At 45.2% G+C, this 27704-nt stretch overlaps 1 protein-coding gene across 3 annotated transcripts in view; it reads right to left on the bottom strand.

The window, feature by feature from the left end:
• Positions 1-7160: 7160 nt before the first annotated feature.
• Positions 7161-27704, bottom strand: part of LOC147436849 (type I inositol polyphosphate 5-phosphatase 13-like) — a 49764-nt gene continuing 29220 nt past the window's right edge. For 2 of the 3 annotated variants that reach the window (XM_086486245.1, XM_086486246.1), the window contains exons 5-12: positions 27308-27432; positions 27142-27226; positions 26895-27027; positions 26684-26760; positions 19582-19849; positions 19108-19234; positions 7602-7974; positions 7173-7525 (exon numbers count right to left, since the gene is read on the bottom strand). In XM_086486245.1, the coding sequence (XP_086342371.1) occupies positions 7325-7525; positions 7602-7974; positions 19108-19234; positions 19582-19849; positions 26684-26760; positions 26895-27027; positions 27142-27226; positions 27308-27432 (1389 nt within the window). In that variant the 3' untranslated portion in view covers positions 7173-7324. Of the gene's footprint in view, positions 7526-7601; positions 7975-19107; positions 19235-19581; positions 19850-26683; positions 26761-26894; positions 27028-27141; positions 27227-27307; positions 27433-27704 lie in introns of all 3 variants that reach the window. The other variant, XM_086486247.1, reaches the window with a different exon arrangement.

Here is a 27704-nt window from a genome sequence, read left to right on the forward strand (position 1 = left end):
ACCTACTATGAGGAACAATGCCAAATACAAAAACTAACCACAAGGCTTATTGGGTTCCAAAGAATCATCAAGCAGATAAGTAAGCCTTCAAAAAATCTCAAGCAAACGGCACAGGAGCTCCAACAAAAATCACATTGCTTCGAATAGGAAGCCTCGCCAGCAAATGCCCATTAGCAAATTGCTTATACCCACATCATCTTGCACATCATAAATCTTTTCCATGCATTGATTGCATATGCATAATAGGGCTACATTACAAGGCCTGCATAGACACAACTTTTGATTGCTCAAGCACAACACATACCCTTGGTGATACCCTGTCGTCAAGGAGGACTCCAAATAGGAAGGGGGGGAGGCATTCTAAATGAGGACCTAATATATGAATATTAGAGGGCAATGTTTTGTGAGTTGTATTAAATTTTTGTGTTTGATTGTGACTTTTTTGACAAAATTCAGAGTATATGCCCTCATAATAGCATTACAAGAGGAGTATGGGGACAAAAGCCATATATAAGCCCCTAGGGACATGTGTGCAGTGTACATAGCGTTTAGAATTCTATTAGAATGATTTTGTTTTTTTAAGTTGAGTTGATTTTGGGTTTTATTTCGTCGTATTTCGAGATTTTCTTCAGAAAAACAGAAAAAAATCCATAATACAGATGAAGAAAAGACTGAAGAGATGTCAAGAAGTACAAAGAGAAGAAGGTCCAAGAAAATGATGACGCTTCACACGGTAAGGGTTGAAAGCCATATGCAACAATACTTTTGTCAGAGGGAAGAAAACAATGTTGATCAGCCTTCAACAACAACATGAGGTCAAAAATGACTGATAATGGTCATCAAACTCCGGGACGACCTACAAGTACAAAGAAAGTTGGTGATCAACTAAATGAAAGCAACCATCAAGTGTAAAGTTATTGATCAGACATTTCATGCGACTACAAGGCCGTATACAGGAAGTAAATCTTTATACTGTAAATCTTCTATCTTGCATGTGACTTAATGAAGCCTAACAAACAAAAGCGACTAATAGTACTGACAAGAACAGAAGGTGCCAGAGACATCAGTCATTTCCAAGACTGACATCCAAAAAGTTAGCTTGCATGCCAAATACAAGCCCAAATCAAGCCAAACTTTGTCAGGAGGCTATGCATAAAGAGTACAAGCTAAGGGTTATCATTTTTATTTTTATTTTTAAAGACCATAGCTAGCCAAAGCTGCAAATCTGAAGCCATGATAGCCATCTACATACCTTGTACATCATGTATATGAATTTTGGGGACAAATGGACAACGATAGCTCATCGATGGTCGTCTATCGTGAATGATGTCAGATAAAGCCCTTTTGATGCAAGTTACTAACTTGGGAAACTAATTGGGGTCAATCGGGCTTTAATTAAGTCATGTATCAAGTAGAAGCTGTATAATGATTTACAAAGCACACAAAAGCTAACAGTGTAAAATGCGACTTGGATCACCCTGATGCAGGAAAAAAGAAGTCCCCAAGGAAGAAGATAAAACACAAGTGGTAGACAAACCAACCTTTGCAAGGTTACATATCTTGTCCTTGATGAGGCGAACTGAATGCTAGACATGGGTTTTGTACCTGAAATCAGAAAAATTATCTCCCAGATTTGGTATGACAGACAGACTTTGTATTAAACTGCAACTTGGCCTAAAGAAGTTGAAGGTTTAGCCAAACAATTTCTACAAAATCCTTACAAAGTTGTCATTGGCTCACAAGATGTGAAAGCCAATCTCTCAATTCTGCAGATTGTAGAAGTTGTTTCTGAGAATAACAAATACTCAGAATTGACAGATTTGTTGGAGTGAGTGATGGATGGAGCTTTCTCTATCCATGATGATAAGAGTCAAGTTGAACGAGATTGGGTTCTTTCTGAATCTAGATCCGGCAATAGACCAATAATGACAGAAACAGATGATGCATCTAATCATGGATGTGAAGGACATGAAGTTCATCATCAATTATGATTTTCCTAAATCATGTGAAGACTATGTACATCGGATTGGACGGACAAGCTCGTGCAAAGGCTACGGCCTATAATTTCTTCATTATAGCAAAACGACAACAAAGACCGCATTGACATCGACAACCACGTCATGTCAGGGACGACATGATCGCGGAGGGGGGACTGTTGACCGGTGGGTCAACATCACAACATAACTCAATTTCCGTACCAAAGTCTTATCTTCTGAGAGTTATGAAATGCTGAGGATTATGGTTATAAACATCATTTGTAATAAGTAGGTAGTCTAGTTGCAAAAGCCGGGGTGCAATTACACTTCCAGATTGTAAATACCAAGCCATTTGACCCCTCAAACTCTATTTTTGGTTAGCCTAAGGTAGCCTTATTATATAAGGTACCTAGGTCACTTTTGTAAGAGAACTTTTATCATAGTCAAGTTTTAAGCTGCCGTCGATTGTGTGTGACAGAGGAAGAGAGAGAGCGTGAGCTTCATCCTGGCGCTACTCCCCGCTCGTTCATCACATTGGAGAATCGACAACACCATTGCGCTAACGTCAGCAATAGCTACGCGGCGACAACGCCAAGCATTCCTCGCGGAACGGAGCGAGCGTGCTCGCGCATCTACGAGCTATTTGCGACCGTAAGTATATCAAACGATGTATGTTTTCTGCCCGCAAGTAGTCGTTAAAATCGTAGCGAGCTAAGCTACACATAGGTACTTATAGATTTCAATTTCGGACACTTGCAGAATTCGGCTCTGTCTTTATACGCGTTTTCCGCAGATGGGTTTAGAGCAAGGATTTTGAGTGTAGAGGCTTTGGGACAGGTGTATCCTAGTGAAGGGATGGTGTTCCTTGAGTTTCGTACGATTCTGGTTTGGTTTAGTGAGTTTCCTTCCATTTGTGTGTATGTGGGTTAGGTAGTGTAGTTGAGAGCAGTGAGGTTCTAGGGAGTGTTGACCGGCGGGTCAACATCACGACATAACTCAATTTTCATACCAAAGTCTTATCTTTTGAGAGTTATGAAATGCTGAGGATTACTGTTATAAACATCATTTGTAATAAGTAGGTTAGTACTTTGGTCACTTTTGTAAAAGAACTTTTGTCATAATCAAGTTTTAAGCTGTTGTCGACTGTGTGTGAAAGAGGAAGAGAGATAGCGTGAGCTTCATCCTGGCGCTACTACCCGCTTGTTCATCACATTGGAGAATCGACAACACCATTGTGCTAGCCTCAACAAGAGCTACGCGACAACGCCAAGCATTTCTCGCGGAACAGAGCGAACGCGATCGCGCATCTACGAGCTATTTGTGGTCGTTAGTATATCAAACAAATGTATGTTTTTTGCCTGCAAGTAGTCGCTCGTTAGAATCCTAGCGACATAAGCTACGCATAGGTACTCATAGATTTCAGTTTCACACACTTTCAAAATTCGGCTCTGTCTTTATACGTGTTTTCCGCAGATGGATTTAGGGCGAGGATTTTGAGTGTAGAGGCTTTGGGACATGTGTATCCTAGTGAATGGATGGTGTTCCTTGAGTTTCGTACGATTCTGGTATGGTTTAGTGAGTTTCCTTCCGTTTGTGTGTATGTGGGTTAGGTGGTGTAGTTGAGAGCAGTGAGGTTCTAGGGAGTGTTGACCGGCGGGTCAACATCACGACATAAATCAATTTCTGTACCAAAGTCTTATCTTCTGAGAGTTATGAAATGCTGAGGATTATGGTTATAAACATCATTTGTAATGAGTAGGTAGTCTAGTTGCAGAAGCTGGGGTGCAATGGCACTTCCAGATTGTAAATACCAATCCATTTGACCCCTCAAACTCTATTTTTGGTTAACCTAAGGTAGCCTTAGTATATAAGGTACTTTGGTCACTTTTGTAAAAGAACTTTTATCATAATCAAGTTTTAAACTGTCGTTGATTGTGTGTGAGATAGGAAGAGAGAGAGCGTGAGCTTCATCCTGGCGCTACTCACCGCTCGTTCATCACATTGGAGAATCAACAACACCATTGCGCTAGCCTCAACAAGAGCTACGCGGCAACGCCAAGCATTCCTCGCGGAACGGAGCAAACGCACTCGCGCATCTACGAGCTATTTGCAGATGTAAGTATATCAAACAATGTTTGTTTTGCGCCTGCAAGTAGTCTCTCGTTAGAATCGTAGCGACATAAGCTACGCATAGGTACTCATATAGATTTTAGTTTCAGACACTTTCACAATTCGGCTGTCTTTATACGCGTTTTCCGCAGATGGGTTTAGAGCGAGGATTTTGAGTGTAGAGGCTTTGGGACAGGTGTATCCTAGTGAAAGGATGGTGTTCCTTGAGTTTCGTACGATTCTGGTATGGTTTAGTGAGTTTCCTTCCGTTTGTGTGTATGTGGGTTAGGTGGTGTAATTGAGAGCAGTGAGGTTCTAGGTTGTGGTTTAGTTGGCCTTCCAGAGTGTTGTATGTGTAGGATGGTCTCAGCATGACAAGCTAAAGAGATTTCCTTTGTGTGCCTATCGTGTCATTTGTGTCCTCGATTGACATTATGTTGATCTAGGTTGTGTTGCATGCACTTTATGGGTGGTGTGATTCGCTCCCGCAACACACTTGGGTGAGAGCTCTTAACCGACAATATCACACGACACGCATTTGAGTCAGCTATACAGATATCAGAGTCTGAGTACGACAAAGCATGATACACAAATTAGAGCATGGCTCGGAGCACACGGCCTTGACCTTGAGAGTTTGCCACATTTCCAGTACACCTCAACTCCCCTCAACGTCATTTCTCATATAGTGCAAGAAACATGATGACCCGACAGGATCTCTGGCAACTCTACATCATACAGACTTGGAGCATATCTCCCCTCCAGCAGAAGATGTCACACTACACAGATCATTTTCTTACTATAGTAGAGGACGGGTTCATACAACGACCACGCTATATGGACACCTACATGACGCACAGCTCACGAGTCGCAATTAGTCATCTCAGAGTGTCCTCTCACAACAGACTAGAGATCTAGGTGGGACGAGCACGTGACATCCCCAGGGAGGAGAAGAGTGTGTAGAGTATGTAGAGAGGAAGTGGAGAGTGAGGAGCATTTTGTTTGCAGATGCAGAGCTTATGCGGATATCAGAGGCCGGTGCCGGTACGAGCCACTACTCAAAGGGCAACCCACCCTCCGAGAGATCATGCACTCTTGAGATCAGAGACAGATGAGGCGCTACTTGCTAGAGATACAAAGGCACCGAGACACACTTCTACAACCACCTACACAGACCCATGTGGGGGGGAGACCGTCACAGCTTACAAACTTCTTTCAAAGAGCTACACCCCTTCCACTCTTAGACCCACCGAGGGGGGTGACCCTTCATTAGGCTAAGGCGAGCCGGGCTAGACTGCACCCGCATACCACTAGAAGCCCCACGACTCCACCACAGACAGATCAAGGAGATACGGACCCCAGCACATAGAGCTACATTGGAGAGACGAGCCCAGATGATGGCTCATCCGACGACGTTCATTAGGGCAGCTCTTGCTCCCGACCCTCCCATGTACCACATTTTAACACAACACCCCCCGCCCCCCCCCTCCCGCATAGGTTGGAGCCAACTAGATTGATGCATTTGCATGGTTGTACTACCTTGAGCATATAGACATGCACATATCCCTAGTACTAGAGCTCCACCCATTTCCATAGATCTCATCATCCACCAAAAGTCCTTTCTTTTATTCTATACCAATTTGAACTATTTTGTCTTTTCCAGACATACACGCATGCATACTTGATTTGTCTCATAAGCTGACTTCGGCCTCACATAGACACTAAAAAGCTCTCTCTCTCTCTCTCTCTCTCTCTCTCTCTCTCTCTCTCTCTATATATATATAATATATATATATATATATATATATATATATATATATATATATATATATATAATATATATTAATTTATTTATTTATTTTTATATTTTTACACACACACACACACCATGTTTTCAAGTATGGGAACCACCTCTTCCAAAACGTTTTGGAACGAAAAATGTGGGGTCAAGACTAGTCCTGAAAAATCCATAGACACCAAAAAATTCAAACCATCTTGCCTAACTATCCAAACATGTCTACCAGCCTTAATGTCATCTGTGTGTATTGATTTTTTCTTTTCCTTTGATGTCATATGTGTGTATATGTTCCTCAACTCCTATTATGTATTAAGTAGGCATGAACGGATGGAGCATTAGTTTCATTAACTAACAATTTTTTGAACACAATTGTTGTTTTTATATTATAGCCTTTAGCATAGTCGAATACCCAAAAAGAGAACCCTGAGGATTCCTACCATCTTATGGCTTGACATGTATAGGCATAACTAACCACAAGCACATCCTCTCATCATTCTAACTGGCATTCATATGCTCTGATTTGGATTAACTTCAAATCCTGGCTTAATGGCTGCAACCAAGGAGAATCCCACTCATGCCCAGGTAAGTTGATGCAAGCATTAGCACAAACGGCTACCTCATAGCAATGAATTCAACCATCTTTCCAACAAATTAATTCTGTTTACGAATATTTATTGGAAAAGGAGGGATATAAAATACTATGGTACAAAACGAATCAATTTCTGTTTACAGAAGGCCAGAGCTTTTGACTGGAACAACTATAACTTCCTGTTGTATCAAAAACAGACCTTGCAGCCTGTGATGGAAAAAAATACACGGCAAGTGTGCTAATCCAGCTAGTTTCCAACATTGGATATGTTTGATCTCTTTTCGAGTGATGGATATCTAGTTAAGATTGGTGAAGCTATTGTTTGGGAAAGATTATGAGGCTATTTGAGAAGCTGCTTTGGAGACTGGAACTGGACCACCCCCGCCCTCTTTTCCCGCTGATGAAACATATTGAGGGTAGTTCATAGTCTACAAATGAATGGGTTGTCCTTCCAATCTCCTTCTTAGAGACAATGTTAGGGCTACACCAGGTAAAATGTAGCCCAAACTCACCGGGAAATCATCAACCCATACCTTCCGCCAAAAAGCCCTTTGAAGCAGCTGCTGCCAGACTGTGGTTTCAAAAAGCTGCTCTCAAAGTGAATGGGAAACTTTGACTTGTTGCTGCCTGCTAATAGATGAACTGTGACCCTTGACATTAACGACAAGCACCGCTGTTCTATGGTGCCTGTCTACAAATGAATGGGTTGTCCTTCCAATCTCCTTCTTAGAGACAATGTTAGGGCTACACCAGGTAAAATGTAGCCCAAACTCACCGGGAAATCATCAACCCATACCTTCCGCCAAAAAGCCCTTTGAAAGCAGCTGCTGCCAGACTGGTTTCAAAAAGCTGCTCTCAAAGTGAATGGGAAACTTTGACTTGTTGCTGCCTGCTAATAGATGAACTGTGACCCTTGACATTAACGACAAGCACCGCTGTTCTATGGTGCCTTGAAGCTGATGACCTTTTAGAGCTAAACCCATCTTCCATCAGCCCACAGTGAAGTGCCACTTCAACAGTTTGTTGAGGATGGATCACTCCTGAAGAAGGAAGGACCTGCATTAACCATCCAAAAGGAAGTAAGAGCATGCACATGCTTTCTTGTATCCTACTTGATTGGCTAGTCACATACCTGTAGCCACAACGGTAAACCGGTGGAGCTAGTACAAGCTCCCTCTCTTTGCTCAATTACTTGGTTGTTTAATGTCAAAGCTAATGGCTCTCCTTCTGATTGGATACTAAAAAGTGCCATTTCCTCTGTGGAGTTGTTGCTGATCTTCAGGATGAATTTTGTTCTGTTGACAAGCAATACATTGTTTGTATGCACAGCAGTTTGTGGAACATTATTGATTCTTTTCTGTAGTGCTAAAGCCTCCGCATCAGTACGCAAAAATCTTCCGTACTCCCATCTGCGTGCCGCTTCATTAATAACTGCAACCTGAACATCTAGTAGGCAGGACACCGGCTTGTGGTCACTTTCAATTGCCTCCATGCAGGCTTCATAGCTGCATAAAAGCTCAAGATAATCACTAGAAAACCATGGTAATAAACTCAGCCACTACACTGCCAAGATACAGAGCAAGCATCTTTGTTTGGACAACAAGAAACTCAACAAACAGCTGGCCAAGGAGGAGGCAACATCGGCCCTCTTTTCAACAGTTCCCATGGTGAACTTTAGCAAAGAGGGAAATGGAAGCTGTTTAGTTAACGCGCACTCGCCGCCTGCCACTCGCCAGCACCTGTCACCCCCACCCTCCCGGCCCTTGCGCCGCCAGGAACCTCTGCTGCGCGCGCACTGCCCCCCACCTTCCCTTGCCTTGCGCTGCCCCTCCCTGTCTGCCCCTCGCCACCTGCCCGCCATCCGCTGCCGCTGCCCTCACGCGCATTGCCATTTCCAGCGCCCCCCCCCTCCCCCCCCCCCCCCCCCCCCCCCCCCCGTTATCTTCGTTCTCTGCCACTCTCGCGCCGAAGTTTTCTTTTGATTGGCTCTGACAAGTGCTGGTTTCTGGACAGTGCTCGTTGGGGCTTTTATGCAGAGAAATTTTCTTTCCGTTTCTTCTCCGACACAGCAACAGACACAGATGGAGGCTCAAGCTCCGCCACAGAGGGACTCTGATGAAGCCCCCTCGCCCGACCCCGTTGAGCCCACCATTCGACTTGCTCTTACTCCGACAGAGCATGCGAGCCTAGCCGCAGAGGTGGATCGTCTGCAAGCGACTTCCGTCATCTGCAAGATTCTCAGCACCAGACCCAGCAGAGGAGAGCTGGTGACCTTCCCCAGGCCCGCCTTCTTGCAGAGGTGGGCAAGATCTTGGACGTTCAGTTCCTCGGACGAGGCTACTATCAGATCGAGTTCGAGACCTCCGGGATGGCGTCCAAGGTCATAGCTATGATCCCCTTGATCATCCGAGCAGTTCGAGCCCACTTTTGACAGTGGAGACATGGTTTTGACCCTACTTCAGATGTTCTGGTAGAGGAGGCAAACCTTCCCATCTCCGTCTGCTTTCCTGGTTTGCGGAGGGAGTACCTACCACTTTTGTCCAGGATAGGCTCAGCGATTGGGACTGTCTTGGAGACACCTCGCACGGCAGCCTCAGTAGCTGCCAAGGCGACCGGTATTCCCTCAATTCGCGTTCTGGTTAGGGACACCCACACCCTCCCGAAGGTCATCCTACTCCCTCGGGTGAGTGGGGGTTGGTTTAGACAGAGCGTGGAGTATTCGGGCCTCCCGAATCAGTGCTTCATTTGTCGACAGATGGGCTATCTTGCGAAGGTCTGTCCACGGAGGAGGCCCCGACCTACACCACAGGCCCAGCCACAGCCTTCAAGGGCTGGCCAGCAGCAGCAGGCAGAGACACAGAGCACACAGGCAGAGCCACCCTCCGAGCCTCGGGCTCCAGCGGAGGAGGGTTGGAGGGTTGGCAGCAAGTTCGAGGTCGTCGACGGCAGGGGCCACCGCGACAGCCTGGCACTCAGAGTGGTTCTCAAGCGCCTGCCCAGCAGTAGTGGGTTCCCACGGGGAACCGATTCGGTCCTCTTCAGCAGGACGAGGTCCGTGCTCCAGCCTCCACCTCAGCTTAACCCCCGACAGTCCCCCCTCCCCCCGAGTTCCCCCTCTCCTCTTCAGTCCCCCACCCGCCTCCTGCTCCCTCCGCCTCTCCCCTACCTTTGCCGAACCTCCTCGCCCCCCCTCTTCTCCCCTCCCCCCCTCCCCCTGCTCCTACACCCCCTCTCCCGCTCCAGTCCCTCAATCGACCCAGGGGGGAAGGCCATCCTCGGCTGCTAGGAGATCTCTTGACAGCGCCTTTGCCACAAGTCGCTTGGCGAGAGAGGGACAGCCTTTCTTGCGGCCCCCTCTTCAGGTTCAGACATCTCCCTTTGCAGCAGTCCCTCGTGGTCTGACGGGCTTCGACATTCGGCGCCGATGGGACTTCTTTGCCTACACCTTTACACGCTTTCTCAGCGACTCCTCACCACACCTTGAGGCAGCCTGCTTCAAGGTTCATGTTCTGTTCCTTGCAGCTAAGGGGATAGAGGCCTTGGACTGCGGTTGGCTTCTCTTTTCCCCTCTGCGGCAGGGATCAGACTGAGTGGACTTTCGACTTAGTGTTGGATTGGCTACCGACACGGGCCCTAGAGTTCTCTCATCACACGGGAGACCTAGGAGTTACAGACATGCTTCAGACTCTCTGGCCATTGGCCATGTTTGCTGTGACATCTCCAGATGCAGCAGGATGTAGACACATTGTGATTCACTTCTTTGTTGATATGCAGAGCCCGCCTTGCTATGTACACATTCATGAGGACTCTTGGACAGAGGAGATTGCTTTACGCACGGCTCGGTCTACTTGGGCTTGGGCCAGGCACTCTTTGCACTCACTCCTATCTAGAGGACACTCGGATGCGGATTACTCCCCATCCAAGCCAGCCTCGAACATAGCATGTTTAGCTGTTGCGGCAGCATCTCTTCTCTCTCGCTCCCCATGAGGATCGTCTCATGGAACGTGCAGGGATTAGGTGGGCCCCAGTTTCAACGTCAAAGGGGCCGACTGCGTCAGGAGCTTCAGCGATGCCTTATGGGAGGAGAGATTGACCTTCTTATGCTAAAGGAGCATCATCTGTGTGAGAGCTGCATTAGACGTTGTGGTCAGCTTTTGCATGGACGATATGATACTTTTTGGTCAACTGCTTTTGGACTTGGAGGCATCCAGGGTGGGTATTTATGACTATTGTGGATTCTTTACAGCAGGCCATTGTGGGCAGAGGGATTATTGTGCCAGGTAGGGCTCAGTGGATCACTATGCAGTTTCAGGGTTGTCTTGTGGGCTTTCTAAACATCTATGTGCCCAATGTGGCGAGTACCCGAGTAGAGTTTTGGTCACAGATTGTTAAGTCTCTACAGCAAGCAGAGAAATGGTGCATAGGGGGTGACTTCAAAGTGTTGGAGGACCCCTCTGACAGGATTAGTAGTAGCCATGCTACTGTGCATGGAGTTGAGCTAGCAGCTTGGGAGGGGTTTTGTATGACTGAGGATTTCGAATGTGTGGCAGCATTCTAGCTTTGTGAGGCCCCCAGATAGTCTGGCCTTCTCTCGTTTGGACCGTAGAGTGGGAGGAGTGAATCTATCGCGGATAGATCGCTTCTACACTAGTGACCACTTTTGTGACTTGGGTGGTACAGTTGGCATTCTAGCAGGGACTTCCTTCTCGGATCATGCACCAGTGATCCTCACAGTGACAGATAGACAGAGGAGGGGAAGCACGATGCTTCGCCTCCCTAAGAGGGTCTTGCTGGACTCTTCACTCAGAGAGCGAGTGGAGGCTCTTTGGACGGAGAGCTTAGACATGCAGGACTCTCCTGCTGACAGAGTGGCCTCACGACTAGCTCAGCTTAGTCGATTCTTTCTTCAGGAGTCTTTGGCTCGCCTGGCTGCAGTGAGAGAGGAGGAGGAGCGTCTCCAACGGGGCGTTGCTTCCTTGCAGAGGATGCAGGAGCAGCATCCAAACAGTCCTTGGTTGGAAGAGCAGTTACAGCAGGCTCGCCAGGAGCTTGTTAGCACAGAGGAGCGACGCCATGAGTTTGCTTTCCATCGACAGGCATCTCAATGGACACAGGTGGGTGATAGAGTGACTGGTGCTTTCTTTGAGGTAGTGGAACCTCGGCATACGCATGCCAGGGTCAGTCAGTTGAGGAGGCTCGACGGGTCTGTTGCTTCTAAGCCAGAGGACATGCGTGCAGTTGCTACTGACTTTTACAGTGAGTTACTATCTGCAGAGCCTCAGTCAGAGCGTCAGGATGCATGCAGAGAGCAGGTGTGGGCACAGATGCCTTGTCTTGTGACTGAGGAGATGCATCAGAGGCTTGAGCTGGCACTTTATCTTGAGGAGTTGCACACGGCTCTTAGTGCACTCCGCTGTCGTAGCTGTCCAGGTGAAGATGGCTTGACTCCCAGTTTTTTCTTGGAGTACTGGGACTTGCTTGGCCCAGATCTCTATAGTGCTTTTCAGTTCATCTTGCACTCAGGAGAGATGCCTGACAGCATGAGTGAGGGCCTGATTTACCTCATTCCCAAGGAGGGTGGCTCCTTGGATGAGATTCGAAAGTGGCGCCCCATCACCATCCTCAACTCAGCCTACAAAATTCTTGCCAAGGCTCTGAGTTTGAAGATTCAGCCACTTCTAGAGAGCCTTATACATGGGACTCAGACAGGTTTTGTCAAGGAGCGTAGTATCCTTGACAACATCTTTACTTTCTGGGAGGCTTCTGCCCTAGCGCGGCTCCGTGGTGAGGATCTGGTGATTCTTATTCTCGATTTTGAGAAGGCCTACGACACGGTTGACTGGGACTTTCTAGAGGGCACTCTACGCAGGATGGGCTTCTCAGATGCTTGGATCATAGGGGTGTCAGCTTTGTACAGACGGGCACACAGTCAGGTACTTTTGTCAGGAGGTAGAGCTGATCGTTTCATGCTCACACGTTCAGTCAGACAGGGCTGCCCCCTTCCTCTTTCTATTCTATGCTGAGGCGATGAGCAGGTTTTTGGTGTCGCAGCAGAATGGTTTACGGGGCTTAGCTCTTCCTATTTGCGGAGATGAGCTACTGGACGCTAAGTTTGCAGACGACTCAGCCTTGTACTTGGATGGCCAGGAGGCCAACCTTCACAGGTGTGAGCAAGCTTTAGAGACCTTCTGTTGTGCATCTGGCGCACTGATCAACTCGAGAAAGACAGTGGATTTCTCGGTTGGTAGTGCTCCTATGCCCGATTGGATTCTCCCATGGACTGCAGTTCGATACTTGGGCTGTCAGGTTGGTTTGGACTTGTCTCCCGAGCAGCAGATCGCTCCCCTCCTCCTGTCTATCAGGAGGAAGTTGTTACATTGGAGCTCCGCACGGCTGTCTCTGGCAGGCAGAGTTGTAGTGGCCAACCAAGTATTGTTGGCTACTATGTGGTACATCACTTCTTGCTGGATATTCTCGAGTTCTTGTATCAGCCAGGTAGAGCGGCTGATCAGGAACTTCCTTTGGTCAGGGCGTGACACTCAGATAGCCCGGGCCAAAGTGGCTTGGCAGGTCATCACTCTTCCTCGTTCTCAGGGAGGGCTTGGGATCATAGACCCAACACAGTAGAGCAGAGCCCTTCTTGGGAAGTTCATCGTCAGAGGACTCCTTCCAGGTGAGGAGCCCTAGAAGGAGTTCTTGCTGCAGCGGCTTCGTGCTAGGGTGCCTCAGGCTGGAGGCCCCTAGCGACCTTCGACCATATGGATTTTCACAAAGATGCGGAGAGTTGGCTTGAGTAGGAGACTGAGGACCGCTTCGCTGTGAGTTTGCTACGATCTTGGGAGCATCTACAGCGAGGCTTGGGGCAGCGTCAGTCTTCTTGCACGGACGAGCGCCTGAGATAGCCCCTTGTTTGGAACCCCATGGTTTGCACTCAGAGAGGCCACTTGGTTGGTAGTCCGCCTCATGTTTCCTGGGGTCCCATGGCAGCGGGTCCAACACGCTCTTTAGGTCACTGGTTACAGTTTTCACGCTTGTCAGAGGAGCTTCACGGGTTTCAGCTACTACAAGGCATGAGAGGGGTGCAGAGCATGTGCCAGGACATCTCAGAGGCAATACCAGCTGAGTGGCTCACACTTCTCGAGCCAACAACGCCCAAATGGAGCAGAGAAGTAAAAAAAAAGTTTGACTGCACTCTACTACTTTGGCTACATCATCTCTCCCGATGGTATTCGTTTGGACCCGGCAAAGATAAGTGAAGTAAGAGATTGGTGTTTGCTTGAGATTGCATCTCGCCGTCAACACGTTGTTTTGATTGAGGCTGTCAAGATTGCCTTTAAAGCACTCAAACTAGCAATCACAAAGGCACCATGCCTCATTCTCCTCTCTTAGACCCAGCCCTTTTGAAGTTTCAACAAATGTGAGTAATATTTCCATTGGCGCAATGTTTCTTTCTCGTAATTATTTTATTGTCCAAGGATGCTGAAAGATTTGTATGATTACGTAACAAAATGTGGTGTGTGTCAAAACTGAAAGTCCCCTATGGTATGCCTTTGTCTGACCTTGAGGGAGCGTTTTGAGGACATACGTATAGATTTTGTAACTAATTTGCCACTTTCCTCTTATGCACGGTGATCACTTCCCTTGCAAGGCCAACGTGACTGAACAAGATGTTGCACGATTGTTCATAAGCATTGGTATCCATTGTGTGGTCTAGCCAAGTCAAAAGTGCTATTCTTGATACTAAGTTCACATCACATTTTTGGTGTACCCTTTTTGAAAAGTTTGCCACAATTGAATTTTTCATTAGCATTTCATGCACAGTCTCACACACAAACTGAAATTTACAATCGATTGGTTTTTGATGTTCTAAAAACTTATGTTGATGATAAAAAATGTAAGTGGGAACAATATTTGCCATTAGTTTAGGTTGTCCTGAATTATACACTCTACACAATTGGTCATACTTCTTACGAGGCAACTTTTGGTCAACCTTTTCAGTCTATTTTAAAATTGCTTGATGCTAATTTCATTAGTCAAACCTATGCGGAGGTTCTTAAGAGTGTTAAGCAAAAGACTCAAGAGTTATATTTTAGGCAAAGTTTGGAACATACCAAAAGCATACGCATACACATACGGGTATGGAAGTATGTTTTAAGTATGGTTCAAGGGGTTGCCTGAAACATACGTAACCCTTATTTTTTAGTCAATATGTTATCTAGTTTTAGAATTCAAAGATTGCATGGTCAACTAGTTTATTACAACCAAATGAGACAAAGGACAGCTGCCAAGGATGAATATTAAATTGTAATGCTTCAAGGCTAAAGTTGGGAGTCCTAGTAGCAAAAACTACAAGAAAAAGAGCACACGAGAGTGAGCATTCAATGCTAGCTTTCATTACTCAAGCTCCAAATACTGCATATGGTAAACTTGTTGGTTACAACAAGATGAGGCCCTTAAGGTTTTTAGACACCTTTTAAAAGTCAAGAATGTTTGGGTTGACCCAAACATTCTCTTGAAATAACAAACATTTACAAACGTCTGTTTGGCCAAACATACAAGAATGTTTCAAAGTATGATTCTAGGCATGCTAAAAAGCACCGTCAGGATTTCTCTCTCATGGAGGGCGACTCAATGTATTTGAGGATAATGAAGCAACGTTGTGTAAGAAATGGCCCGAACTCTCTTTCCATGTGTATGGCCCATTTTCGATCATCAAGAAGGTGAACGATGTTTTCATGCAATACATTTGCCATATTCTTGGACAATGCATTATGTTTTCCATGTTTTTTGGCTTAAATTGTTTTAAGGTGAACCTCCACGGAGCATTCCCAAAGAGGAGCAACCGGCGATAGTTGACGAAGCCAAAGTAATGAAGCTGCTCTTACATCAACTCAAGCATGGTACGTAGCAGCAAGCGAAGCAATTTTCCGATACAGCAAAATTGAGAGAATAGCTAGAATTGAAAATTCACAAGGTCCTCGCCTATGGAACTCACCTTCCACACTCAGGGCATGGTATCCCTATAACTCTTTTTCTCGCTCTATTCAAAGAGTCCTCTTCCCGCAAAGATCTTAGCATCAACTCTGCTATCCTAGACACAAAGTCATCCCTTGGAAATCTCAACTCCTTGATCCTAACTTAGTCTACCACTCTCAGATCCGTGGATCGACTCCCAAACTCAGGGTACAAAACCCTTGGGCTGATCTGACTCTATTTCCTCAAAGCGCTTTTCTCCTGCACAGGCTCATGCATTCCTCTACTCCTACTCCCTCAAGAAGAGGAAGTGCACCTGCAAACAAAAACTCAGAGGTCAAAACATGAATAAAGTCACCTGTGAAGTCTCAAAACTTGGAACACAACTCGGTTCTAGAAAAGCAATTCCCGGGAAGAGATCTCTACACAGAGAAACCTCTTTTCCAATCCTACACACTGAAGAGGTGTGCTCTCGGGCTCCTTCTCATAAATCAGCCCCATCTACAACATTCATAGGCTGAAAACAGAGAAAAACAGCAACTTGTCCAATGGAAACAATTTATGTAGGCACTTCTTTGCGATGGAATTCGCCTACTTGGTTGTAGCGACATTTGGTGCAGTTGGAGCAGCCATGGGAGTCATCGGGGGCGTCATCTTGGCGGCTGAAATCTGCAGCAGCATGGGCTAAACTCTAGCGCTGGCTTTTCAGGTGCCTGAGAGTGAGAGAGAGACCGCTTTTATATCTTTCGGCAGTCGGCAAGAATAGAGGGGGTCTTCCCTACAAAAATAGGACAGAGAAGGGGGTGCCAGAGAGGGATCTCTTTTATTCTTCTGCTAGAGAGAGAGAGAGAGAGAGAGAGAGAGAGAGAGAGAGAGAGAGAGAGAGAGAGAGAGAGAGAGAGATATTAACGTCTCGAAAGAGCCAAAATGGCCCATGAGACAAGAAACTATACATCTGGTAATACATCTCTCGTCTACTGAAACAGAAAAAAAGATCTACTCAACATCATAGTGATGTTTGAGTCTACAAAGCTAAAACTGAGAATATGTACAAATACATGACTGATCCCATCCAAATCTGACCATCAACTCTCTATCTCCCTGTCCTCTATCCCAGGATATCCCAGATGGGTAGATCCAATATAGAGAGGCCGCTGAAAGATGGCACTCGTCTCCGATGTCGAGCGATGATGCCTCTGATTTGGTGCAAATGGCGGGGTCTGGGTCAAGGACCGGGTGGTCGAGGACGGCGAGTACGACCCTGTGCAGTGGCCTGATCAAGACGGACTCCTCTAGGCCTCGATGAACGTGGTCCTGGGGGTGTGGTTGTATCCATAGACGGAGTCTGTGTCCCAAGGTCCTCTCCCTCTCTACTGAAGAAGTCACGCATAGTGCACTGTCGATCTGCTGGTGGAGAACTGTCTTGCGATAATCTGTCCCTGTGCCTCCTCAGCTCTAGTAAAAAGAGTCTGAGGCATCTCTAGTCCTCATAATCCATCACCCGACGTAATGGTCCAAAGCCCTCTCTGAAAAGGCAGTGGTATCTCCCCCTGATCTCGTAATAGACTGTGCAGCGGCAAATGTAATGCTCCTCAGATTCCACCTCTTGGTGGCATAGCTGACATGTCCTATCTGTCCGGGCCATCTGCATGTATCTGCCTGTCTCGATGCGTAGTTGATGGGAGGAGGTACGAATCTGTCAAATGGCACTGCGCAACCCATGTGAGAGATGTACATCCATGTATGCTGGCCGAATCACAAAACCCTCCAACGAAACATGCAAGAAGTGGTCCCTGTAATGGGCCATCTTCGTGCCTAATGGCTTTGGAGGTCGCTGCCAGGTCCTTTCTGTCTCCAGTTGCACAATATCTGATCTGATCACCCGGTTGCGCTCAATGCGCGTAAGCTGGAGGTACGGGCAATCCAAGCTATACTGGAAGGGTGGAAGTGCATCCATCTGTAGTCCATGTCTCCCAAACCATGTCTGCATCTGTGCATACCAACAATCATGAACCCCATCTTCTGCTAACTGTCTGGAGGAATCCAGTGCCAATCTCGAATATCTCTCTGGGGGGAGCTCCCATATGCGATGTAGGCCTGTCACACTCTGAAATATGGCCTCTGTCACTATGGAGGATGCTGCCATCTCAGCTTTGACAATAGCATGTGGTATTGATGCCTTGCATCGGATCATCTGTGCAATCATCGTAACTAGTGGTCTCTCCATTCGCCTCCACTCCTCTGTACTGAGGCTAGGCCCCCACACCATGGATTCATACAACAATGTCGGGGTGACCAACGAATCGAACAACCAAAGCTTCATGCACGGCTCCTGAAACTGTACATGAGCACACTGCCTCTCAAGCCTCCCCAAAGCTGCAAAGCCCCTGTCCAACCTAGCATCTGCTGCTTGCTTCAATGAGAAGCGCGGGCCTGTAAAAGTCACTCCTAAGTATACATAAGACCGTACCTGCTCCACCATCTCCCCTCTAAATGTGAACTGATGCTCTGCTCGAGTGACCCATGCCTGTGTGGTGTTGAACACCATAACCTTGGTTTTCCCAAGGTTCATTGTCAAGTCCCTATTTGCACAAAATCTCTGGAGAGCATCCAACTGTCTCTGTAGCCCCTTTGGAGAGTCCGAAATCAATACCACATCGTCTGCATACAAAAGAAGTGGTATCATCACCCCCGCCAGGCTGGATCCTGCATCACCATATGTATCCACATACTCTGAGAGCTCATCGATGTAAATCCCAAAGAGAGAGAGAGAGAGAGAGAGAGGGCGCTGAGTTTTTTATGCTTTTTTTATCTGTTGGCTACCCACTTATTAAGTGCGCGGCCGGCCACTTAAAGAATGGTTTGAACCTGCTAAAAACTCAGTAAAACTTATAACCTGAAAACCATGCTTACACAATCGCAACACGGGCGTCCCTTCATATAGTCTCATGAACAGATGGAATGCGAACATATACTCCTTTACGAGAAAGCAACTGCTTTCCCGAAAAGCAACTCGCTTTCTCAAAAAGCAATTGCATTTCCTCAATGTTTCCTCTGAACCCATCTTCATTCAAGTGCTTCCCTCATTTCTTGGGCACAATTCTAACTTAGTTTAGAATACCTCCTAACTATGAAATATCCCCTTTCCGATGCTCTTGTCACCCACCCTGTGACGCATTAGGAATACCCATCACCTAGTCCTTTCTCACCGAGCTTACCGTACAATCTCCTTCACAATGCTCTATGTCACCCAACCCATGAAACATCAGAGATGTCCGTTCCAGATGGTCGAATACTTCTTCTCAATGCTCTATCACCCATCCTATGTGACGCATCAAAAGTACCAGTTCTTGGTGGCCCTACAAATATTCCCATTCACAATGCTCAAGTCATTTCAAGCACTAGAAATATTTGTACTCGGACGTCTCAAGCGAGAAAAACCCTCACTTATAAATTTAATAATTCATTTAGAATTATATTTCCTTCAGATAAAGCTAATTTAACAACACTATTAGACTGACTCATTTAGGACAAGATGACAAGGTATTGGCAAGGATTTGATCAAGGTACACTTCCAAAGAGACAATGCATGTCAAAACTGATCCTTAGCACAATACCAATGTAACATAGAATTCCAGATAGATATCAAACAGGGATGTCCATACCAAGAAGCTGAAGCAGCAATAGGCCGAGAGCATCCTAGTTTCTGCGCTTCATTCGAATCAAAGCTGTCACGATATAGTACACGATCACACCAAGCAGGAACTCTCCTTTTATCACTAGAATCATAATCTGCATCAAGCGATGAACTTGATCAAGTTGATACAAACATCCAAAGGAAAGAAAAATACAATTCAGCTAGCCTTCAGATCTCAAACAAACTGGTTGGAACACATTATGCTCTAAACAAACAACGGAAAAGGATGCGAGAGTGCCAAGTCTTAGGTTAAGAGTTACTTACAACACAGAATTTTTAACAAAAAAAGCAACCACTAGAGAGATCGACTTTATTACTCCTACACATTTCAGGCTAGGAAGTAACTTTAACCAAGTAAAATATGTGCACGACAAAATATCAAAAAAACAGACAAACAAACTTTGCCAGTATACTGCACAATATGTTCAGGCAGAAAGAGTACCAAGCTCAGTCGATCCTTTGTCAAACTTATAAGTTGGTTGAAACATAATATATGCCTCACGCATGCCCTGAAAAACCCTGCCTGCCTTCATCTCCAACCTGAGTTGATCTTTCTTTATAAGCTCCTCCCAATTGCTATCACGAGCCAAGCTGACTGCCTCAGTGTATGACACGTCAGTAAGTCTATAGTTAAAATCGCCGACCCATATCAGAAGATCAGCTTCGGACAGCTCAGACATGTTGACATTTGAATCCCCTGAATCATGGTCCTGCCAAATCTTCAATTGTTAACAGGAAACACAAGTAATGCAACAAAATGGTACTAGCTTCTATTAACTGAATACAAGCTAAGCATTCCTTGATCGTTTGAAATACAACCACACTGCTTGCATTGCCACAAGCATTCTTGTTGAGACTAGGTTATGGACGTGCTTACAGCACTTGATCTAGCTCAGTGAGCTGAACTGCACCTACAATTGGAACATTAACCCTTGTTACGGCTCTTTTTCTTCTTGCCAAATACTTGATCTGGGGCAAATCCACTTCCAAAATATTCGATATTTAGTTATAATAGATTTGGGGAAAATCTGCTTGCCAAGTAGCAGATGCAGGCTGTGGATGTGTGAACACTATGGACAAGCTTAAAATACCAAAAACGCTTTTGTAAATAATTTTAAAAAAATCATAAGCTCTTTAGAGAAGTGTGAGAGAAATGCAGCCCTAGTTTCTACAAAGGGCAGTCAACTTGCAAAAGAAGGCACTGAAAGGTCAAGTCTTTCTATCAAAGTGGCGGCGGAAACGTGATGACCGGGGGAGCAACCAGTGATAACAGCCCTCTTTGAGTGTGGACAACCGCCTGGCCTTGCACAACTCGCTGCTCCGTATCTTCTGGACAGCCCAGTGCATGGGTAGAACTCCCTCCTCTGCACCCCGTCCGAACCTGCAAGAGATGAAAGCCTGCAGTGCAATATGAGAAAGGTGGAGGGCAATCACCCTCAAGGCTAATTGCAGCCAGAGATACTTCTACAAGGGAGAGATTGTAAGAGGTGAGGGAGGGTGCAATATGGGGGATAGGGAAATGAAATGTTGTATTAAACATCTTCAAAAGGCCAAAATGACCTACGAGACCCCCAAAAAGTTACATCTCCAGAAAATCAGATAAAATGCTTGGAAAAAAAACTAGAACTATTAAAATAAAATTGTAGGGCCTTGTGAAGGGGGTGACTAGGAGCTCTCTAGCAAAAAACAAAGATACAATCTCACGAGGGATCAGGAGGGTATAAAACGTCGTCATCGTCGTCGTTGTCCGATTGGACAATCAGTTTGCTCTTTGTTTTGTTAAGGAGTCTACTTCTCCTTTCGGCTCTTTTGATCAAGGAGTTGGCTTCTCCTTTCGTCCAGGTCGAAACTCTTGATATTCCGGCGTAGTAAAATTAGCCATCACACCCAAACCGCACTGATCTTCCACGGGTGTCTTGATGCACTAAAATTACATACCCAGGCAATCTCATCCAATTAGGAATATTCTGTGGTTGGCACATCACAATGCAACACAAATGCTCACATATGCATGTTACAGACACAACAAACAGCGCCGGTGAGCACTCCCCCGAGACAAACGGTCTGCGGTATGAAGCTACTCAACGACTACCTCGTCACTCCCCCCGCAAATAACCTAAAAAGGCCGGGACATGAGCTCAGAGGACTGCACAACCAAACGCTCCCCAGATCGCCGCCTGCGTCGCTTGGAGGTTCAAGCATACAACCAAACGCTCCCCAGACATCCCTTCTGCGTCGTTCGAAGGTTTTCTAGCATACAGCGAAACGCTCCCCAAACATCCCGTCTACGTCATTCCGAGGTTTTCAAGCATACAACGAAACGCTCCCAAGTACCCAGACATCCCGTCTGCGTCGTTCTGAGGTTCAAACAATACCAAAACAACATTTCTTACTACTGCATCCGGGAGTAAAATCACCAATCAATGAAACCAGTATTAAAACCAGAGTCATTTCAAATCGGCACCAAAACAAGTTCAAAACAGATATCATCCATTTCAAACAAATTTCAAACAGGATCACCAAACAAGTTCTCAAACGAAACTCAAACTTAAAAAGCAATCTCGATTTCGGTCGAGTTCGAAAAGTCAACTAACTTTCCATCCTGAAACCTGCACCAAAAATTAGGGTTAGGTTCTTTCCATAAGGTCATAGCCGACCACAGCATCATCCATCCATTAGCTCTTGGACAGACATTGTTCCTTTGGTGGCGATGGTAGTCCGAAGACATAGCAATCACACTGGACCTCCAAGGTTATCAGCTCAAGAAGAGACATCTACTGAGAGATGTCGAGAAATTTCAAGAAATAATCTGCTAGGGTTTCCGTGGCGAGCATTTCAGGATACCCCACTCTGCCAGAAGTTGCACTCCGAAGGAAGATGTCAGAAGCCATATATAACTTTGGGCAAAAATTTTCTTGAAAGCTCGCCAAGTCCTTGGAGTGTGCCGCTTGGTAGCTATAGACTTCCACCATTGCATGGCACTGCCTTTGAGAAAAATAGCAGCTTGAAACAAATCTTGGATCCTTCTCTTGCAAGTGATCTTTATGGTTTATGCCCTATAAGACATGAGCGGTGAAGACGGGAGCGCGCCCAATGCGCGATGAAGTAAGGGTGGAGTGGCTAATAAGTCCATGGCCGGGACCCGAAGATACTTCAAGTAAAATTCCAATAGCTCTATCTGCTCTTTTGTAGGACCGGTATGCTTTCAGAAAAGCACACGCCTGATGCTCTGATACCACTGTCACAAGACGGGCATCACATGCCAATAGAAAAGAACAGACTGAACAGACTTTTAGCACTTCAATAACAACTAAACTGAAAGAGAGAGACGACACGCGACACGGAGTGGCGGAATTCCCCCAGAGAGTATTGGCCCCAAACCTAGGCACCCCTTTTGGTATTTCTTTATATTACTTGAACTCAGTACAATGTCGGTACTCGCGCTCTGCACCTTCTTCCTGAAGCGTGCCAGAGACTAAGCCTTTTGCACTTATTTAAAAGCCCTTGGCCTATGAAAAGCACGTTTACATGAAAAGCCTTCAAACTCAAAAGCAACTGGTCCAAAATGTACTAGCACCAAAATCTGCCAACGTGTTTGCAGAAATCCGTACAACTGCCACATCAGCACTGTCAATGCGTTTTGCGAAGTTCTGCCACGTCAGCACTACCAACGGAAAATCCGGGTTGTCCGTACAACTGCCACGTCATCAATTTCTGCGCAAGTCTTTTGAATGTGTGTGTGAGGGTCCAGCTTTATTTTAATTCCTTTTGTCACTTGGGCCCCATCGAATGGGGTCCCATAAGTTGGTAGGACTCTTCTTCTGTTGTTGCTTATTCTTTTTAGAGTTTAGGCCCCTCGAACGTGATCTACACAATGGCTCCGTTCTTCAGTGACTTGACACGTTAGCAGTTGGTGACGGTGTTTGCCATCATCAACAATCCGTCGTTTCCACAAAAGAAATGTTTTGTCTTTCAACAAAGAACTAGCACGTGTAACCTTTTTTCTCTCTACTAAATCCATGTTGGACAAGTAGGCCTTCATTTTGAACAGTCACTGGTCCACCACACGCTTGTCATGGCAACCATTGTAAGGTTCGAACAATATAACATTCAGTTTCTTCTTTTGTGTAACATTAAATTTTTTTAAGAGAAATTGAAGTTCACGATTGTCTACCTCAACAGTTGGGTGTGGTTCTTCGTGTTTGTCCACAGAAGCTTCGGAAGAAGATAGCGGAGAAGTATATAACTGCTTTTCATGGCCAAGGGCCTTCAAATATGAGCCAAGGGATCATTCTCTAGCACACTCCCACGTAGAGGTGCAAGGGATGGAGTACCGGCCTTGTATTGAGTTCAAGCAATATAAAGAAATACCAAAAGGGACGCCAGGGTTTGGGGCCAATACTCTCTTGGGGTGAAACTGCCCACTCCCCGTCTCCTGTTGTGCACTCTCTCTCTTTCAGGTCAGTTGTTATTTGAAGTGCTTAAAGTTGTTCGATCTGTTCTTTTCCATTGGCACGTGGTGTCCATCCCCGTGACAACCATCCTTATGAAGCATACTCAATGTGATTCTCCAGTTTTGAAGCCTCGCTCAAAGCAAGTTTTGAGCCTTCTTGGAACTCTCAATGTTCGCTCCATCAATGTCTTCATTTTTAACTTGTGATAAGACAGTTGGACAGTTGCATTTTGATTTCAAAATTATGCAGATCAACTAGATTTCGAAGTCATGCCTTTTATCTTACTACGACATGATTCTTGGTCAACATTGGTTGTTCCAATATGAACCAGCTATTAGCTTTCAAGGACATACTATCAATTTGTTCAAAGATGGACGTAAACTAATTTTACACGGGCTTTATCATGTGGTATGAGTGATTCAGGCCTCACGTGTACAAGTCAAACAGCATGATACAATGGATTATGAAACGAACATGATTCCTGATGCAGATGTAGAATTTTTGGATTCATTAACTTCTCTTAAATCAATTTTTGAGGACACTTTGTTACCATATAAATATAAAGATATAGTTGCAGATCTAAATCTAAAGACGCTTATGCTTTCTTTGATTCTTTGATAGATGATGACGTGCCAATTGCAAGTCATGGCATGACAGTTTCTGAAGATGATTCTGAAGAATTTTGGGATTCATTATTGGAGGATTCTCAATCAAAAGTCATTGCAAGATCCTCAACTAAAAGTCTTACATCACATGAAGGATTTTGAAGATCAATCTCTTGTCGCAGTCAACTTGATTAAGCCACATTCCTTTAAAAAGTCTTTGAATCATGCAATGACATGGGATTTAGCAGCCAAAACAAAAAGGTTTCGTAAGAAGTAAAAATTCAAGACAAAGGTTCTAGATAGCTGAAAGAGTGAAGAATTTCAAAGATTCAATTCTTTAATAGAATTATATCAACATCAGAACTCATTTCTTTAACCGAGACTCTCATTTTAAATGGGAGGGAATGTCACGATTGTGACTATATTACATTATTACATCTGGTCTTGGTTGTAGATACGAGAAGTAACATGCCAAGGAGGACCCCTACACTTGGATGGTCACGACTCTTTGCTCTAGAGACATGCCTCTTCGCCAAAAGCTACACTCCTTTGACGACAGGTCACACTCGTCCAAAGGATGTGTCTTTACTTCTACACTCGTTTCTCTTCCCTATGAGACGTATCTTTTCATTTGTGACTCTTTGTCTCCTATATGAGGAGCCTGTTGTATTTAGTCAATCAATCAAACATCTATGTTCAAGTCTCTCAAGTCTAATCTACAGCTTTTAGTCTTAAGAACACACAGATAGCTAGGATGAAATACTACGGAGTAACAGTAATCTTCACACTGCATTCCCTGCAGCTAGCGTTTTGTGCACTTGCAAGTCATATGGGAGGAAACGGAGTAAATCAGCCCCATTTGTAGTGACCAAACGCAGTTCCATAGGCTACCCTGCACTCGACTTGTACACGTGTTGCAATTTGTTTCAGCCAATTTGTTAACACAAAGGATTATGATTGTGTGATACTCTCAACTCTGTCTAAGTCTCTCAATCCCATTGCATCTGACATTGTTATTGGAGCTAGGCTGGGCTGTGTTCTTCTCTTGCAAATATGTTGTGAATTGTTGGTTTGCTTAGGCATATATGTTGATGATTTATGAGAGTGATAGTAACTAAGCTCAATCCTAAGGTGCTCTGATTGAGCAGAACTGTATTTCCTTCATGAAAGGTCGCCCATCTTCAACACTTTTTGTATGTCTATCTTGTTTCTTTGGTTATTCTCTGAACATTGTAATTAAATTGCCTTAGAGTGGTCAATATTTCATAAGCATACTGCATTGCTTGGGGCAGTAACCTCGAGAGAGGAAAAAGAGTTGTATTTCTATTGAAATCGTTGAGGACACTCAAAAACAGGCTGTACAAAGCTGTAATACGATTAGCACGACCATAGGGAGGCAGAATCGTAAACCTGTCAAGTGATACAACTGAACCACAAAGACATGAAAAACCATAGAAGCTAATGCATCAAAGGGCAAGGCCAAAAGGCAGTAAAACTAGAATAGGGCACGGGGAGAAAACCTGTTCTACAACAGTAAAAGTGCCTTGGCCACCTACAAAATAGAACAAGGGCTTTTGAAAGATTGGCACCTTGAATCCTCTGAACAAGTATCCCCAACGGAGGATACAAGAAGGCAGCCAGCAGTTTAGGTAAAAGTGACTGGAGCTTCATTGGCCAGAAGCTGTCCGCAATCTAGGCCTAAAAGCCTCCAACCAGAACAATATTGCAACCTCAAAGCCGAAATAAATACGATGAGCTTCCAGATCCAAGGATGAGGGTGACACAAAGGCCACAAGGAGGAAGCCACAAACTCTGTAGCAAACAATTCACAAGGTAGAGGAACCGAGGTTCTTTAAATTGGAGCATACCCAGGAGGAAGACTCGAAAGAGGCCACTCCACATGCTGAAGGTGGCATTAACAAACTGCCACTGGAGTGGCGCAACTAGGATGATAGAAGAAGGAGCGATAAAATCATAGCAAGAGAGTATTTGCTGCAGCAAATTTGAAAGGACAGAATGGAGAGACCAAACCCCACCTTCCAAGGAGCACAACCACTCTCGAGCAAGAAAAGGCCCAGAAAAAATTCATGCTGCCAAGCAGACAACGAGCCAATGGAGCAGCAAACCGTGAGGAGGAAGAGTAGCAGGGGCAGCAGACATACACACCAAGGACAAGCCACCTACCAAAGAAGCACAACACCCCCCCCCCCCCCCCCCGCCCAACAAACCCCCCCGGATCACATGAGCACGGCAGGCCACACATAGACAAAAATATCCTCTTTGTCTTCAAGCTTTCTTCCAATCAGAAAATAAAAATGTAGTGACTTAGATGCACCACCATCTCTTTCAGTCACACATCAAAGTCTTAGGCATAAATTCACAAAAATCCAACATGAAATAAGAGTACGTTTAAGCAAGCCTGTATCAATTTAGCAGGAGATTACTAAACATAATTTAACATAACAACACAGATGAGATGGCTTGCCTTCTCTAGAGAAATGTCTGCTTGCTCCAAAGACGAGACCTCTTGCCAAAAGCTGTTGCCCCGAACTATTTGCACAGCTGAAGTTCAGAAATGTCAAGTTTTGATGCATCAGTATGTAGCAAGGATGTAATGGCCAAATTGAACACACAAACAAAAGCATCCAAATGGACCCATTGTCTACCGGCCATGCTAGTAGCCGCAAGACACTCACCAAAAGACATCTTACGGTATATGTGGTCAAAATCAGCATTACGTTTGGCGACACCATCCATATGTGCTGCAAAATGGCAATTTACTACACACACTGTCCGCCTAAAGACCATCATCTTTACAGCAACTGCTCCCTGACAAGTAATGATATATCTTTCGTTGGTAAAGTGCGACAAGTATTCTCTGGTGTAAAAAACAAGGACTGAATCTCTTCTACTAAATGTTTTCTTTAAAAAAGATAGTTTCACCTTGTTACCAAAAGCTCTGCCAAAGCCACATGCCACTGCACTAACATCCACACCACCAATATAAGGAAGAAGTCCTTTGGTCACCCTTAAGATCATAAAAAAGGGCCTCAATTGTAATGAACAAAGAAAGGAAAACAGTGTGGCATGGCAAGCTCAGATCCCCTACCATATACCAATCAGTAAACCAGCAAGCTGTCGAGAGCCAACCCGAGAAAATGGCTTCTTTTCATTAAGAACATCTTCAATGCTGTCAAGCCACCACTGTCCATTCACACTACCAGCCAGCCCCACCTGCGGTATAGATTTATGTAAATAGGCACCAAATGCTTCGAAATAACATACACAATTTTTGCAGAGTTCACATAAAATACAGAGAATTCTTTAGCACAGACAAACAGAGAGAGAGAGAGAGAGAGAGAGAGAGAGAGAGAGAGAGAGAGAGAGTTTGCTCTCGGTCGAATGCTAGGGGTGGCATCAGCACAGATTTTTAGATGAGAAATGTTTGCCACAGATTCAGCTCTTAGCGTTTTCAGCCAGCAAGATCATCGTCATACCTCTCTCTC

The sequence above is a fragment of the Adiantum capillus-veneris genome, chromosome 17 (assembly GCF_014529385.1).
Source record: "Adiantum capillus-veneris isolate H3 chromosome 17, ASM1452938v2, whole genome shotgun sequence".
NCBI classification, from domain to species: Eukaryota; Viridiplantae; Streptophyta; class Polypodiopsida; order Polypodiales; family Pteridaceae; genus Adiantum; species Adiantum capillus-veneris.